At 35.3% G+C, this 18,532-nt stretch overlaps 2 protein-coding genes across 2 annotated transcripts; both read left to right on the forward strand.

Annotated features, from left to right (window-relative positions):
• The first annotated feature begins 333 nt into the window (after window positions 1-333).
• LOC103991541 (probable protein phosphatase 2C 12) lies at window positions 334-10,973 on the forward strand. The gene is made up of 10 exons (XM_009411032.3): window positions 334-467; window positions 613-944; window positions 3,196-3,367; window positions 4,631-4,784; window positions 4,862-4,925; window positions 5,710-5,817; window positions 8,818-8,943; window positions 9,020-9,258; window positions 10,068-10,273; window positions 10,358-10,973. The coding sequence occupies exons 2-10, from the start codon at window positions 750-752 to the stop codon at window positions 10,390-10,392; spliced, it is 1,299 nt and encodes a 432-aa protein (XP_009409307.2). The 5' UTR covers window positions 334-467; window positions 613-749; the 3' UTR covers window positions 10,393-10,973.
• Window positions 10,974-14,604: 3,631 nt separating this feature from the next.
• Window positions 14,605-15,423, forward strand: LOC103991855 (BRI1 kinase inhibitor 1-like). Its single transcript, XM_009411395.2, has one exon. It carries the CDS (start codon window positions 14,605-14,607, stop codon window positions 15,421-15,423), a length of 819 nt encoding a protein of 272 aa, XP_009409670.2.
• Window positions 15,424-18,532: the final 3,109 nt, after the last annotated feature.

An 18,532-nucleotide genomic window follows, 5' to 3' on the forward strand; every position in this document is an offset into this window, starting at 1 on the left:
AAGATTTTTTATACTATACGTAGTGACTTGATAATATATATATATATATATATATATATATATATATATATATATAATATGATACATGTAATAATAATATATCATAAACTTGGAAGGACTAATAATGATGACGTGGCAAGTAAACGTTGGTGATCTGTTTCGAGCTCTGTCTATTCCACTGTGGTTTGCAATCCAAAAGAGAAAGAACATCACTTTGAGTATCCCCAAGCGTGTACCTAAGCCAGCGTGGCATGTGGATCTGAGATCAACGGCTTGGATCTTCTGACTGTGTCTCCTCCGCGTCTTCCGTGTATTCAAACAGCGTTTCATGAAAACCCAGGGAAAGACGCCATCACATCACGCCCGTTCCAAAGGCCGACCACCTCTTCCGCCCCACTTTCCCTCTTCCCTCCATCATTCTTTCTCTTTCTCTCTCTCTCTCTGGAAGGAAGGCGAGGCGAGAGAAGGTAAAGTTTTCGAACGAGGACTCCCCAAATTAATCTATTCTCAGCATTTGGTTTATTCCTCGGTTTCTCTTTCCTTTTGTCTCCGATGATTCGCCGCCTCTTTGTCGTAACGATCCGGATACACCGTTGTGATATCTTCTTGCAGTTTCGCTTTTAAGTTTGGTTTCCTCTTGATTGAATCGAGCACTGGAAAGGAGAACGTGAATTGTGCCTCTAGAGAGATTGGAGGAGGATGGAGGAACTCTAGCCGGCGGTGGTGTTGGTCGTTGTGGTTCTTCGAGGATGGCGGCGAAGGCGGGGAGGTCGGTGCCGCTGGGGGTGCTGTTGATGAAGGAGCAAACGAGCGAGAAGATCGAGGATCCGGACATTCTGTATGGGCAAGCCAATCAGAGCAAGAAGGGGGAGGATTTCACACTCCTTAAGGCCGAGTGCCAGCGGGTTCCCGGGGACGGCGTCACCACTTTCTCCGTCTTCGCCGTAATCTTCTTCGCCTCTTCTTGTTTTTGGTCTCTTCCTGAATTCTTGTGCTATTTATGTAATGCGGCTTGCGGTTTTGGTTTTCTAGGGTTCAACGATATAAAAAATTGGGTCTGGCGTCTTGTTTGGTTGTTGTCCTTTGGATGATCGCGATTTGCTAGGGGAATTGCGTTTGATAAATTAGGTGAATACAAATCGACTGTGCTGATGCATACAAATCGAATTTTTGAGAGGATAAAGATCACCATTTCATTTCTTTGTCTTGTTCGGAGTGCCTTTTACCTCTTATAAATTTTGTATTTGCAGTCATCTCATTATGCTCCTTTTTTGATGATTTGAAGGCCATTTACGTTGGAATTTTATGAACTATTAGATCTTTGGATGTTGTTCTTTTTCCTCCTGCATCAAGATTTTGCTCGTAATTTGGTTTCAAAATAAAAGAAAAAAGAAATGAAATGAGAAAAAATGATTTTGTTGTGCATTTTTGCCATCTGTTCATTTCCTTTTTATATAAACACAACAAAAGAACAACACAGTGAACGATGTGGACCGCTTCACTTGAAGAAAAATTCTAGAACAAGCTATAACTGAACTTTTTTGCAGCTGTGCCATTGGTTTCGTGTTTGTATTGGAGTATGTGTTTTCTATAAATTAATATATTACTTTTGATGGTTAATTTTTCAAAATTCTGAAAGGTTGTATATACTATCTGCTTTACATTCTGAGTGAGATTTATGTCTTTGAGATTGATGAACCTTAATAAGCTAGAAAAAATCAGTGAAGACATAAAAAAAAAGAAGATGGAATACCTAACCTACTCAAACACTCACTTTTGACAAAATTTATGTTAAGTTCATTTCCCGGAACTAGTTGATTAATACTGGGTTTCTGTTCAAGATGTGTAAAATGGACATTTGATTTTCCATGATGACAAATAATATCAACATGCCAATTTCACATATTCTCATAATTCCCGACTTCTGGCTGGCCTTCTGTTTCCTTTTGCATTTAGGCCTCCTTCTCACTTGCATGATCGTGATGGTCACTATCTAGCTATGTTTTAGCTTCAATAAACAGAAATTATTGTGTGCAATGGCGACCCCTTCATAAACTGGCTTGTGCTTTATGCTGTGTTGCCCTTCCAGAATACCATATAATTCATTAGGAAGGACACAATAAGCAGCAAACTACAAGTATTGAAATTAAAGATCATATGATAATGTGTTATTTCTCTATTTTTTATAAGCAACACCAAGAGGAACTTATCGTCACGGAAAAAAATAACGATTTTACTTAAGATGCTTGAAGAAACAAGAAATGACAAAACAATGTCACAATAAAAAAATTGAAAGAGATGTCACAGTTTAAAAAGGGGATTCAGCAAAATTGAACTGCAACAAAATATTATGTGCTTTAAGCTGTAGCAATGCTAGACCAGTTCACGCATATAACTTAGCAATATTTGCAACTTTGTCACTTGCCCTTTCTGAGTCTACAAGTTGAATTCTCCGTGAACCATCGAAAATGCATGCTTTTCTGTCAAATCTCATCATATTCACTAGATTAGATGTGTCCAGAAACAAATGGCTCTGCTAGCTTAAACTCAAAAATGCATGATTTTCTGTCAAGTCTCATCATATCCACTAGATTAGATGATGTCCGGAAACAAATGGCTCTGCTAGCTTAAACTCAAACAGCACGGAACACTCGCTAAATTGTGAATATTGAATATTGGAAGAAAGTAATGATGCTACCATATTGCATCACACCTTGCACCATGAATAAGCATCCCAATCCGTGTTGATGTTTGCTTTTTGGGCATTTTGGGAGTTGATTGGAAGGGGCTACAGAAATGTGTTCGTTGAGGGGGGCAACAAACTGTCAGTAATGCTGTGGATGTTCCTCTTAAGATGGTTATATTTTATACATTATTAAGAGATGTATGCTAGAAATGTAAAATTGGAAGGTGAACCAGGAAGCTGACTCCTTAGCATAATAGACTAAGATTCTGTAAGATTCTATTATTATTTTTTTTATTTTTAGGGCACTATTCCCAATGAGATCAGGTTGTTCTGCTTGCTGATTTCATGGGGCCTCCTACAGATAATGTATTTTATGAATGAAGTTGTAATTTTCTGTTAGGGTACTATAACGGCTTCTTTCAACTAAGGATCTGGAATTTAAGAATGTTAATGACCACCTATTATGTTATTTTCTCTAATTTGCGGTGTATTTCTACTTGTTTTTGCAGTTATTTGATGGACATAATGGTTCTGCTGCTGCCATATACTCTAAAGAGAATCTCTTGAACAATATCTTAAATGCCATTCCTTCAAATCTGAATCGAGATGAGTGGCTAGCAGCATTACCAAGAGCTTTGGTTGCAGGATTCATAAAAACAGATAAAGACTTTCAAACTAAAGGTATGGTTGTAATATCATGTTGCATCTTCTATCTCTCAATTTTTTGCAAGATCAGAATTACAAATGACTCTTATTTAAACATTTACAGTGTGTATATATTTGTGTATATATATGTATATAATGTTGAGTTCTGGATTATATTTTTATAGACTGGTATATAAATATTTCGTATAATATGACCATTGTACTTATAGGGCATGTTATGTTACAGTCATTTGCATCGTGTGTTGGTAACTTGGTATCACAAAAGAATACTGTTTTGCTGTCATGGTTAAATTTCATTATCTAAAGTAAGCTGTTACTTGGAGGATAACATATTTAAGAGTTCATGTAAGCAAACGCCTAATAACCTTTGCACAAGGACTTGGCTAAGGGATAAGCCTTAGGATGCATAGGTTATGCTTGTATTGAATTCCATATATGCACATATATGATTGTGTACTAACATATCAATATGAATATTTGTTTATGAACATATCAATCATGCCTACACGTCCAACAAAACATCTATGTTGTACATTAGCGCTTGGGGTGAGAACAATGCTAGTTTTCATAGTTTCTTCATTCCCTATAGTTGTCAAACCAACAGAATTGATACATTTTCCCCACGGAACAAGTCATGGATGTGTGGCCGAAAGAAATCAATTATTTGTTGGATGGAGTTTTGAACCCCTCAACCTCTGGTAACTTGGTCTGGTATACTACCACTAGATGAACGTTATAGTTGTAAAAGTAAGGAACTTCCTATCAACGGTCAAGGCCTTTACCAACGAAGTTAACTGCTCTTGTATATACTAACTGCTGGTTTTACATCTTGATGCAGATATGACAATTAGATGGATTGCTTTATTGTTTATTTTATTAGGATCTCCTAATTATTAGAATGGGAGAAAAGAACAAGCCCTTTCTGTTCCACCTCTGTTTGTGAGAAGGGAAGAAATGAATAAGATCTTTTTTTTCATAAGTATTTTGATTTATATCGTAAAGGAATATCCTCATTCTTGTTCTCTTCTTTGATCCTTTGATAACTTTGGGTACAATGACAAGCAGAAATCCTAATTCACTGTAGAGGTTTCCCATGTGACTTTAATTAGTAGTATATTTTCCAACTGGATAGTTCTTTCATGGTAGCACTGTATTAAATAGTATCTGTTGTAGTATGTGGTGCAGGAATTGTTTCTCTCATTTATGTCAATTTCTGCAAATTTTTGTCTATTTAATCTTATAACTTAGATGAATATTGATTGTGTACTCTCTTTTCAGCTCGTTCTTCAGGAACTACTGTCACATTTGTCATAATAGATGGGTGGGTAGTAACTGTAGCATCAGTTGGTGATTCACGATGCATACTTGAATCTGCTGAAGGTTCTATATATTGTTTGTCAGCAGATCATCGGCTGGATGTTAATGAAGAAGAGTAAGTGGATTTTGTACAATAAATTAATTGCCAAGTACTTTGGTTTCGTCTATTGTTTATACTTCACTATTCCTCAGGGTTGAGCGTATAACGGCAAGTGGAGGTGAGGTTGGGAGATTAAATGTTGTTGGAGGTGCAGAGGTTTTCTTCTGAACATGTTCAAACTTATGAAATAGTCATAGCTATTAAAACCTCATTTTTGTTGATCTGTAATTTTTGATTAAAATTTAACATTATTATGTTATTTCTCTAGTTGTCATTTTTAACTTCCAACGTTCACCATTAAATTTTCTATTCTTTGAACATAAAGAAGCTGGTTGTGTAAGAGTTCATATAATTTATATTGCTTAGTCGAAGCTTCTTCTGTGAAATGGCAAATTATTAGTATTTACATTATTCCCTGTACATGTAAGTCATGGTTTAAGGTCTCAGTTTTTTTATGGTAGTTAGAGAAAAATTTTGCAAAATAAAATAGTGATTATGGTGGTAGTTAAGTTTCAGGATTTTTGTTTCTGAGAAGTTAATAATTTGAAAAATATAACTTCAGAAGAAATGATGTCTACGTTATCGCATAGGAATCAGGAATGATGTCTACCTTCTGTATGATTGATGAGTTTAGAAAAGTAAAAGTGAGAAATCAAGGCATGTAAGCTGACAAATGTAAACATTTTATTAAATACTGAAAAATAAACAAAATTGTCTTTTCTCTGTGTAAGCAGTTTAATAAATACTGTGCCCAATCCATTTAAAATTTTCTGTGTTAAGTTTAATTAATGAAATGTTCTATATGATCATACATTATGATATCTTTATCTTCTAATTCTGGTTTGCTCATAATTCTATTGAAGATCCACTTCTGTGCTAGTATTCCATCTTCCTATCTGCTACCTTATGCTCCTAATGCAGAGAACACTTGCTTTTTCAGATAGGCCCTCTTAGAGTCTGGCCAGGTGGCTTATGCTTATCAAGGTCAATTGGGGATATGGATGTTGGTGAATTTATTGTTCCAGTTCCTTATGTCAAGCAAATAAAGGTATGAGAGCAAACTTGCTTATCTGCCGGTATGTAATATTTTCTGATTTGTAGAAGTTTTTCCCACGTTTTGTGTGCTAGTAATATTGGATGTCAAATCAGATGTTTGTTTAATGTCATATGGTTAGTACATACCATGTGCTGAAGCATACTTTTCTTGACCGAGTGAATTTTCTTGACCAAGTGCCACTCCTTATCATCCATGAAAATATTGGTTTATGTGATAAAATTCTCTTTCTAAAATCATATTTAATGGGTTTTCCTTAATGTATAACTATCACTTTGGTATTTGAAATTAGTTGTATACCTTTTCTTATACCAATGTCTCTCAAGAAAAATAAAATAAAATAATGACTTGCAAATTGAAGTTTGTGTTATAGTTTAACAGCTTCAGCCAATTTTCCTGGTTTCTTCTATATTAATCTGTGTTGTTCATTTATCTAACCAGATTATTCTATAAATAACTGAAAATAGTCATAATTGATAAATTAAAAAAAATTCTTGCTAAAATTTAATTTTCAAGAAATAATTGGGTTTTATAGTAAATGATAGTGGCACCAAGGGTTGCAATACCATGTGGTACAGTACAAACAGAATTTACTGATTTAATATCTTATCTGTATGTGGATCATGTAAACCAAGCAGTATGCTTGGTACAAGACCTGTACCACCCGATAGAACAGGATCTGTATCACCTACATCAGGCCCTTCATTGGAAATTTTTTTTTGCTTTTTTGTTTTTTAGGCTTTTTTCAAAACTCGGTACAGACACTCATTATGCCAATATGGAGTGGTATGGTACTGGTCTGAACCTTCACCGGTATAATACCATTCACGAAATTGCCACCATGATTTTGTCATAATATTATGCAGGATAAAAATGAGCTCTGCAAAATTATTGTTAACTTTTAGTGTTAACCCTTACAAATGCATGCATTGCATTTGTAAGTCCTAGAATTTAGCAATAGAATTCTACCTTTTCCAATGTTAAATACAAGGAACAAAATTGAAAAACAAACAGCTCTAGGTACTTAATAATGTGGCATACAGCATCCTCACTTAGTACATGGTTTCTTGAAAGAACTATTGTCATGAAGGCATAACTTAATCATCATGGTGGCAGAAGATCCAAACAGCAAATTTGCTTTTTATTCATGGGCAATGAATGCTTAATCTATCTCAACTTTAAAATTTGAGATCAATAATAGAGGAATGATATAAATATAAAACAAGTTAAGAGTTTTAAGCTTTAGAAAATTTTGATTAAAATGCAGTTGTAGTGTTTAACAATCATGCTTTTGCTACATTCAATACGATTTGGTGTATAAGACATTGAATACTGATTTTGATCTTGCAATCAGCTGATTGACTGAAGTCAATCCTTTGGCACAAATTAAGGAAGTATTCTAGTATTAATTGTTTCTTAGTCAAGATAAAGAAACTCATGTACTACAATTTATGGAAGTCTACAAAGATTATGCCGACTTGACTTAAACATTAATTTTTCATTGGCCTAGATACTTTATGATGTAATAGGCCTATCTGCCAGTCATGTTCTTATGTAAATGCACTTGTCAAAAACGAAAAATTATTGGGATCATCTATCTTTTAATATACAATAATATCAGTTGTATTAAATATATTATCTTTTTTCTGGATGACACAAAATATAAACTTCATTATGTTGTCCCAACATATTTGATTCTTGTATTTCACAATTTTGGCCCCACTCTTTGTCCTGGAAAGTAACCTTTGATAGTCTATTTTGTTAGAGTACTCTGTTGTTGTTAGGCAATATCATAAATTTAAAAGTTCAAAATCTTATTAATAATTCACTTACCATTTTATATAATGTTGTTTTCATCAATGTTACCATTTAGGGCAAACTAATTATATGGACATATTTTGGGTCCGAAACTTCCTGGAAGTGTTTGCTCTAAAAATTTTCTGTGGTTAATAAGCTGATTGGTGTTTTGGCATCATTTATCAAAATCTGGTATCATGTATTAGCAATTTGAATGAAGCCAAATGGACTTGGACTTTCTGTTGTCCTGGCTTCTTAAATTATTTTTACTAAGGTTTTGGCATAAAGCCATAGAGTATTTTGATGGACTTAATTTAGTTGCAACAGGTAGAGTAATCTAGCCTCAAAAGGACAATCTGCATGATTTGCAGATTCTATTCTATTTGTGTTGCAATCTCAAAAGAGGAGATGACGTTTCACATAAAATTTATATGAAGATGCATGCCTTGATTTTTTACTATCTTGGTAAATCTCGAAATTTCAAAGGAGTTTGGCATAAATATAATAGAAAAATTGAAAGACGGGAGAACTTTCATTCATCAATTTTCCAACTTAAGTATTGCCATTAAAGCCATATTTGCTGCAATTAAATGACTACAGTTAACTTACCCATTAAAATTAACACCATTTTTCCAAATCAAGAGTGATAGGACTAGTATGACTTGACTCCTAGTCTGATAAAAATTGTCACACATGCTTTACACTGAGTGCATTTTGGTTTACTTGCAGACCATATTTGTGTTATCTGCATGTCTTTATGCACTGTGTCACCTTAGAGTCTGTTGCAGAATATTCAACTTATCTGTGTTACTAAGATGGGTTCATGAATGAAGTCTACTAGTGGCATTAAATTCTACTGAGATCATTGTTGCTTTTCGTTTGCTTAATGATTAAAGATTCACATGTTTTTTCCCATGGTTGTATCATTGCTATCTATTTAGTTTTTTTCTTTTGGGAAAAAAAAAGGTGTTGTGGTATACTGATCACATTGTACTAGTGTGATTACTTCATATTACATTATGTAACATGCAATAATAAGTATACCAACACTATTCCACAAAAGATACCATATGAAATCCATAAGTATTAATTATGTAAATGAGATTTAATTCCTTGTTTTTGCTAATTTTTATTACTGAAATATTTGCAAAATTTTTGAGAAAATATTATTAAAATATATTTTCACAATTATTGCAGGTATCGAGTACTGGAGGTCGGCTTATCATCTCAAGTGATGGTGTCTGGGATGCTTTGACTTTTGAAATGGTTTGCAATGGCTGTCGTGGCCTATCAGCAGATGCTGCTGCAAGCCAAATTGTTAAGGTATTACATCCTATTGGGTTCCTATGTCTAAATTGAGATGCATATTTTTCCTCGTGTTTTATTTCTACATTTCCAGGATGCTGTGCACGGCAAAGGACTACGAGATGATACTACCTGCATTGTTGTCGATATGTTACCACCTGAAAAGTTAACCCCTACTGTACCACCACCAAAGAAGCAAGGAATGGGGGTGTTCAAAAATATGTTCCGTAGAAAGTCTTCTGAGTCATCTTTGCATTCAGATAGGGACTGCTTACCAGAGTCAGATCTAGTGGAAGAAATCTTTGAGGAAGGATCTGCATCACTGGCGCAAAGGTCAGAATCTTCTTTGAGCTATTTTTGAAGATTTACTTCTTTTGATGTGTTGGTGACAATTGATGCTTGAATCTTTTTTTGTCTATGGCTGTTGTGATTGTCAATATAATATGATATTATACAAACACAATCCACAATGAAGACATGAGAGAGAGAGAGAGAGTTTAACTAAAAAGTTTCGCCTCCAGTTCAGTGCAATGCATGTGACCTTGACGCCACAAACTAGAAAGACAAACAGAAAATGTCTAATATTGGTTAAAACAACTTGTTGGATTGGTTTAATACTTGTATATTATATGCTATTACCATGTACCATCCAGTATCACTGATAAAAAAAAAAATAAAGAAGTATACGACCAATGTTGAACTATATATGATATTTAAAACTTCTATTTTCTCTATTCATCTCTCCATCTTTTTCTCTCTCTTTCTCTTTCACTTTGTCCTCCCTGGTGTCACTGATGTCTCCTCTTCCCTGTTGCATCACTGTCATGCACCTCACTATCAGTATGTGTCATCACCACCTTTACTCCTCTTCCACCTTCTATTCTTAGTTCCTACATCCTCTCCTCCACCTCTTCTTACTCTTGCCTGGAAACAAAGGGAGAATTAAAAAGCAAGTCATGCATTGTGAGTGGTATCTGCATATGAAACGGCGCATTCAGATTTTTGCATTTTCATTAGTATGAGCATGCATTCAGACTTTGCAATACACCTGTGGAAGAACAACTACAAGATGTTTGATGCTCTGTCATTAGTTATCCATTTCTTTGGACACGGTGGTAAAATTCTTGTTTTGTGAATTGCAGGCTAGAGGCTGACTATCCCATCCGCAACATGTTCAAACTTTTTGTCTGTGCAGTTTGCCAAGTGGAGATGAAACCTGGTGAAGGAATTTCTGTCCATGCTGATGATTCATCAGAACCTGGTAAGTTGCGACCATGGGATGGTCCTTTCCTTTGCCAGAGTTGCCAAGAAAAAAAGGATGCAATGGAAGGGAAAAAAACTTCAACAGGTAATACCTATTGATGATAATTTCCAGCTCTTTTTAGATTTGCACTAGATTGACTCTTTTAACCCTCTATTTTAATATGTCCAGATTCCATATCCAGAAAGAGCTCCGGAAGTGAGTAGTCATTGTCCTTGTTAGTGTTAATATGTAACATAGCTCAAGCTTTTGTGCATGTTCTGGCAATGGGAAGATGCTGGGATGCCTGTCTTTGGGAAAAGGTTTAATGTGAAAGGATCACAGCACCTTCGTGAGGGATTTCATATGAATGGATGTTCACATTCTCTCCCAAGGAGGTTGAAACTGGGCTTTAAATTGTAGAGCTGCCTGTCTTCCAGTGAGCACTGTATTGATGGCCATTTGAAGATCATGGGAAGCAATACGGGGTTCATCATTGTTGTTACTCTGGTCATAGATGTTCCGATTGAATTCAATTATTTTCCTACCATGTATTTGAGTCATCATAAGAAGGTAAGAGTACCGTATATAGCATCCGATATGTCATCATAGTGCCTTGGGGAATTTTTTCGAATTTCCAACCATACACTAGGCAAGGGTCAAAGCCTCTTGCCAATTAGTTCATCTGATATATGGATTTCTTGATTTTTTTCCCTTCATTAGAAATTTAGGATTTTGTGGAAGCTGGCTCTGAAGTCCAAGTCCCTGAATTTGGCTAAATTCATTCAATTCATGATCTTTGGAATTCTCTTTTTGGATGTCTATTTTAAATTCATAACTCTACGTGCTATATACATATTGTGGTCAGAGGCTGCCATTTTCGTTGGCTAGTGGAAAACCGAGGTTTATTTGTATGTATGCTTGCATCTAGTGATGTACCTGAAATGAATCGAACATCTGCAAGTAAACTTTTTCTGCTAGAGATGAACATGCAGGTCGCCCACCTTATGCAAACCAAACATTTCCTACAATTTATTTTTCTTATGAACACAATTTCCTCCCTTTTGTACCCAGAAATTTTTTGTTTTAGTTCAGATGCCATTCGGAGACTAGTAAGATGTTATGATAGAGATAAATATGTTTTCATTAGTATTAATAGAGAAAATGATGATTAGAAACAGCAGGAAAGTAACTCGATTACTTTTAATGATATGGGAAGAATGATCACTTAGAAATTGTAATGGAGAGCCAACTATGGGTTTTCTTTCTTGAAATATATGTGAATATCTGATGAATAATCATCAGCATATGAGTAACCCTTATAATGTTCAAAATCATCAATAGAGGATACTAACCATCATCATTGAGTCTATTTCAGTATGGAATACATCACAGGATATTAATCATCATCATCAGAGTCTATTTCAATACGAACACATCAGAGATCCTTCTTTAAAGCAAGACAGACCCTCTAGAATCACTTACCTCTCACAATAATAAGTGTCATCTTGCTCGTTAAAATATTTGCAACCAAGAAAAATAATGCCCATCATTACATCTATCATAATCATGATTCCATGATTATCAAAATTTAGTTTGATCCATATAAGGATTGGTCTTTTTCATTTAAAATGGTAAAGGGAAAGCCTAACATTTTTTTTTAATTCTATCGATTTCATCATTGAATGCAAGTAATAGTTAATTTAACTTTTGAAACTCTAATTAATATTAATATCACCTCTTATAATAATTAAATTATTACGAGTATCTAAGGTTATATTAAATGTTAAAGGGTAAATTTACTATATCAAAACTTTACAAAGATAAATATGTAAAACCATATTCATCGTAAACTAGTATAGAAGATCGATGCATGGAATGTCCTAATCAATATTTGTCTCCATGTCAGATATATGACTTCACATTGGAGTGAAACAATATTTGTCCTAATCAATAATGATAAGATTTCAATCGTCCCGAGATTGTCCTATTTCAAATGATTTATTTGGTTTCCCGTTGAGGGAAAAGATTTTTAAATTCTTTCCTCCTCTTTTTTTCAACTCATTTCAATTTCTCAATCTCTTCAACTCTCTTAATTTTTTTTATTCACATCTCTCTCTTATTTTTACATTTTTACTTTTTATACTGTAAGCAAATCTATGATTTATGATTTGAATCAAATTTGAAAAGTTAATTTAGAAAAAGTAAGAGGTAGAACATTCTAATCAAGAGGTATATATTTTTGGTTAGAATGTAATGGAACGAGTCGGATAACATTGAGTTAGACTGCTGTGAGAACTAGAGATACCCAACCATCACAATCGTTTGCTCAGCGTGCAAAAGTAAAGATAAGCAGTAGCATTAATCATATCATTGAAAAAAAAATCAAGTCGAGTGATGAGATACCCCACTCAGTCTAGAGACATAACAAGAACATGGATAGTAGTGTCTCGATCGATAATGGTGATGATGCCAGGAAGTCAATGGTCTAATATACATAATTCGAAGGTGCATATATCTTCAAACAATATTTTACATATATCACCTAAGATTTAGATAATAAAATTCGACGAAATACTAGTCAAATTTATGTATAGAATGAGAAGAAAATAGTAGTGAATCTATTTGAGTATTTGCGATAGAGCGATTTAGACATAAAGCTTATTGTATTCACAACAATTATATTATACAGAATCTTATGACCAATAAAGGTACGATGAAAGTTAGTCGGTCTTTTACAAGTAGTAGTATGATGATTGATCTTATGGTGTATAATAATATATCGATAGTAAAAGTAGAAATTTTGACAATTTTCATGATTTGCACCAATAAATGTGACGATCATCCTTACTTTAGAAGCCACCCTAAACATATGTGGTTCATAACAATCAAATTATGATCATTACTATATTGATGCTTCAATAATATATGATGTATTAGTATATTATGTCATGAGATTAATTTTAAAATTAGATTCGACAAATATATCAAATTGATATACATATATAAATAAGATCGAGCACCTCGATCCATTTGCTATGGAGTCACGTTATTCTTTTTGGTGATAAAATCAGGTATATCCATCAGTTAATTATTTATCATTTGAATTTTAAAATTTAAATTATTAAAAAAATAATCTAATAATTTAAATTATTTTTATAGATAATTTAATATTAATAGAAGGATGATCGATGATGTACTACAAAGCTACTCCTGAAGGCTCAAAAAAAATGTGTTACTATTCTTTCCTAACTTAGATTATTTTTACTAAATTATACTAAACTTATATTTGTTTCTAATTTAAAAAAAATAATCTATTTTTATTTTTTTTTAAAAATTATAGTTATTTTTAATAATTTTACCATATCATCATCGTATTGATATATGATAAATCAATTTGCCTCGATATATGCTGTACATCGATCGGTACAGATAATAAGATAACCTCGTATAAAACTCTATTATTTTATCATAAAAGATGGGCTCCTTGGCGTTTGACTGTGTGCTCCATCCTCCATGATTAGCAGAAAAAAATAAGAGCCCGCGATAAGCTTTTCTCGAGAAATATTATTATTATTCCTTTCTAAGTCGGGATGTGCACAATAACTTTATATCAAAGCGATATGATCCCTTTTAAGCTACATAGTGTTCACTAATTATAAAGATAGATGCACGATATATATACATTCATAAGTCAACAATGCAAGCTTACCACTCAAATAAATCCGCATGTTATGTAATTCTTCAATTCCATATCTCTTTAACCCTACTCAAGCGAGTACAATGATCGATCCTCCTTACATTGCCCAAATCACCATGGCTACACAAATAATCCCTACGTAGTGTCCTACACAAATAATCGATGTACAAAGGCTGCCGCCATGATCTGTGTTATAATGCTGCCTGCTCCGATGAGATCCAACAACTACTACTTCACCTTTTCAGCATTTGATCGAGTGCTGCGACGGAAACAGTCTGTGGCAGATTTTGCAGTGGGGAATATACGAAGTAGCTGACCATTTTGATTCATCTCCAATTGCTGACACCAATCCCAATCTGTCTCGTTTGCTCCAATGTGTTAGATAATGCGACTTGGCCAATTGCCAACCTTATTCAACAACGAAAGACTAGTGGTGTGATGGTTTTTGCTCTTGTGCTACTAATCATCGCTGCATTGGCGAAGGCCCACCGCACCGTGCGACGTTGGTTTGAGATCTGTTCTTTCCTTTCCTCTAACCTTATAGTATTTGAGTCTTACCGTTGACTATAGGACCAGCTCTCGATATCAGGTTGATTGGAGAGCGTTGACTCACTGCTGTATAGCTTCTGCTGTGCTTAGCAGAGAAGAAGCTGTACCTATAGCAGCTGTTCTACCTGTGTGTGAGGGGGAAACGACGACAACAGATACTCTCCAGCTTCCCTCGGAGCAGATTTGGCTCATGGCGACGCAGAAGCTTCAGGACAAGGAACTGAAAGAAGACAACGACATTGGAGCTCCTTCACCTCCACCTCCATCCTCGGAGACTTCTCCTGCTCATGAGTTCTCCTTCTCAAGCTCCCTCCAACCTTCTTTTACTTCCATACCAAATCATAAAACCCTCATATACAACAAGAACACAGCAACAATACTCAACTTGCCCTCCGCCGGCGACATATTCTCCCACGGACACCAACTTCACCTCCACCCACCGTCACAACCGTCCGTTGCAGCTCCCTGCTCCCGTAACGTCTTCGCCGGAAGCTTCAGCCGTCCTCTGGAGCATACCAGAAGTGGTCTAAGCCTCGATCGTCATCTCATCGATCATCGTGATAGTGCCCGTGAGAACGAAGAGAGTATAAAAAACAAGACCTTCTCCTTCTTTTTCCGACACAGGAAGTGGCGGAAGGAGGGCGACAGCGGAGACAAGGAAGAGGTTAAGAAGAAGAAAAAGAAAGGGTTCGACATGAGCTGCTGGATAGCAAAGAAGTACTCAAGCACGATGGAGATCTTCTTCGGGGAGAAGCATGAGCTCCTTCGGTGGCCATACCGCAAAAAAAGGGATGGATGGTGGAAGAAGAAGGGACAGCTATCGGCGCCGACCTCCATGAGGACATCTCCCTCCAACAGCGGCCGCCTCTCGGCGACGACATTGACGTTCGCTTCCTCGGCTGACAGTGCAGTGGAAGAAATCCACAGTGGGATTCAGGCTGCTATTGCTCACTGTAAGAGTTCTAATACCAACAAAGATGAGAAATGTAAATGCTATCATGTGAAATGAACCGTACGGCGTACCGAAGGAATCGCATAAGTCGGCCGGCATTAAGTTCTCTTTGAGTTCCTTCTTTTTGTTTCCTTTTGGTTTTTTGGGGGTGGGAAGGGAAGGGAAGGGTTGTGGGTGTTGCAGAATTGTATATAAGCTATTTGTAATGAAAAACCTTCTTTGATCTATAAATTTATTCCCATCCATTAGTATCAAATTTCTATTTTCAGCGTTCTATCGGAGGTTATCAGAGAGAACCTTAAGAGCGTTGACTATGACGATTTGACTAATAGTGTAAGCTCGTGTGCGTGTGTCAGAAATTTTGTAATGATTATTCTGAAATTGAAATTCAATTTAAATTTTCAACTGTTATGAGTTAAACTTAATACATATAATTTGATTATGAGACTGCTTTCTCTTCATCTTACATGCATCAATATTTTGTAATTATTTTTTTCATTCATATATGGGCATAAGATCTTTTCCTTATTTTTAAATCATGAGTTTGTATTTTTTTTATATTATGGGACGGTTCACTCATCGTATGACATACTCATCTTCACTCACTCACTCACTATACGTTTCTTTTGAATTAATCTTTTTTTAAAATTTTGTAATGACTAGTTCTCATCATGGTTGAATACCAATTCAAGTCAAAAACTTAAGTTTCTAGATTATAGGTCAAATCTAAAATATATAATTTGATTTTTCTAATTATTAGTGCGATACGAGATTATCCTCAATAATTTTTTTTCATATCATAAATATGAATATTTCTAACAACATGCACATGTTTAGACTATCAAGATTTACATGTGTACTAAAAGTCAATCAGAGATTGAGTATTTGTGGAAGGTGCTGTCATCTTATTTTAAAGAGTTTAATGCCAAGTCAAACTATGAAAAAATATAAAATAAATAAATATCTAATACCACCTTAGAATCTACACTCAATATATCTCTTTGTTTTGTAAGTGCAACATCATATTACATTCATATGATTAAAATTAAAATTAATTTATAAGGCTATAGTGAATATACTACTATTAATTTCAGTTTAAATCTTTTAACTCAGTGATTCAAGCTCAATAAAATAAGTAACCCAAGAGACTCAAGTAAAAAAGATTATCTATAGATGAAATTAGATGACTCATCATGATATAAAGTTATTATTAAACTACATCTCATAGACACTATAATAGAATTTGATTTTAACAATAATATCAAATCCTTAAGTGGAAAAGCTTCTTAATTTAGGCTCAATGAAGTTAACAAATTAGTTATATAATAGAAATTTAAATATATATGTCAAATATCTCTTATTCTGCTAATTTATCTCTTATTCTACTAAATATTTTATATTTCTTGAATACTTCGGTCTACCTTGTAAGTTATATATATATATATAGATGCACACGCGAGTTGATTGCGGTTGGGTTCGAACTTATATTTGACTGTGGGTGTATATCAAACAGGTTCTTATAGCAAGAGTGAGTAGAGCCCAGATGCCAATTTAGGTTACGGTGACTTAACAGTTCGTCAGATTTGGATTTGACTTCAAGTCTAGCCAAATGGGTTGGTGTCTTATCAAAGTTGTCGGATCCATCTCGAATCCCATTTCAGATTTTCTGAACCCAATGTAAACCATAAAACTGGACCACTTTCGGACCATCATGCAATCACATGGCATAAAGCAGATGGTCAAAGCATGCCATCTCCAGATGTTCTCGATTTGGAGTAGTCTTCCCCAATATTTTATGTCAGTCGTTGACAATTGGGAAATGATGCTCAGCATATATATATATATATATATATATATATATATATATATATATATATATATATATAATTGGTGCTACTTGCCCGGAATAAAACGTAGCCCCGCAATCTCGGCCACAAAATCCACAAGGTTGTCCATCTCGTCCTCGTCGACGAAACCATTTCGATTGATGTCAGCATTCCGGACTCCACGTCTGCCAGCAAGATAGTTGCGCAGCCATTTATTGTGTTTATAGATGCTTGCGGCATGGATGACCTGTCGCAGCTCTTGGCGGCTTATGCGTCCATCCTTGTCGATGTCGAACTGCTTCAGCCATTCCTTCAGTTCCTCCCTGCTTTTTACCGTGTGGAAGGAGGGAGGAACTGTGTGGGGGGGGTGGTATTGTCAGTGATATTGCGACGGGCATAGTGCTGTGTGGTGGGAGACGGGGAGTTGCTAGAATGATGCACCGCTGGTTCAAGTTAGGGTAATTTATAGGCCAAGAGACTTGACGCCTTGTTCCTCGAACACCAAGGACACCTGTTAGTTGGGTGAGTTGGACTCCCACCAGTGGCTGGAAAAGCTACAGCAAAGCTTTAACCATTGTAAAGAATACACCGTCAAGCTGCAGGAAAGAGAAGCATCCATGCGCTGCAAACATTGGGAGAAAAGATTATGAGGCAGCAGTCATTCTTTCATCCAATGCAGGAAAAGGAAGAATATATAGAAAAAGAAGAAGAATACTATGATGGTAGTCACTATTAACCACAAAGTGGGCAAGAAAGCTGAATTCCCCAAGAACTGGAGAGGACGAGATGCTGATGAGGAGGAATCACGAACCATGCATCTGATCTGAGGATGTAATTGCATGGTTAAAAGTGTCCACCATCGACCCTCCTCCACAATAGGGGGCTTTATTATTTCTTGTGTTATCTCTGTCTTTTATCCCAAAATTATAGAGCTCCTCTAAAATATTTGAATAACGAACTTCTCAGGCAAGAATTTTTCTAGCTACATAAAGTTTTTTTTTTGGCCATTGTGAGATAGTTCTTGAGATTGAATCCGCTTTAATAGCTATTTGATGAGGAATGCGGCATATGTTGATGTGGCTCAGTGGTGGGAGTCAAATGGCAATAATTAGATGCCATGGGCCCATATATTCCCCCACAACCTTCTCTTATTATGATGCACAATGATGATTCCCTCTGTCACATAATATTTTTGTCCTGATACGTTGGTGGTCAAGCTAAGAAGTCAGTCCACAAATGCCAAATGATGATAACATGGGGCCACATATCTCTCTAAATTCTTCTTTTTGGATAATGCAATATATATTCTTCTCGTCGCTTTATGCAATTATGCCTTCTTC

This window comes from Musa acuminata, chromosome BXJ2-7 (assembly GCF_036884655.1).
Source record: "Musa acuminata AAA Group cultivar baxijiao chromosome BXJ2-7, Cavendish_Baxijiao_AAA, whole genome shotgun sequence".
Classification (NCBI taxonomy): domain Eukaryota; kingdom Viridiplantae; phylum Streptophyta; class Magnoliopsida; order Zingiberales; family Musaceae; genus Musa; species Musa acuminata.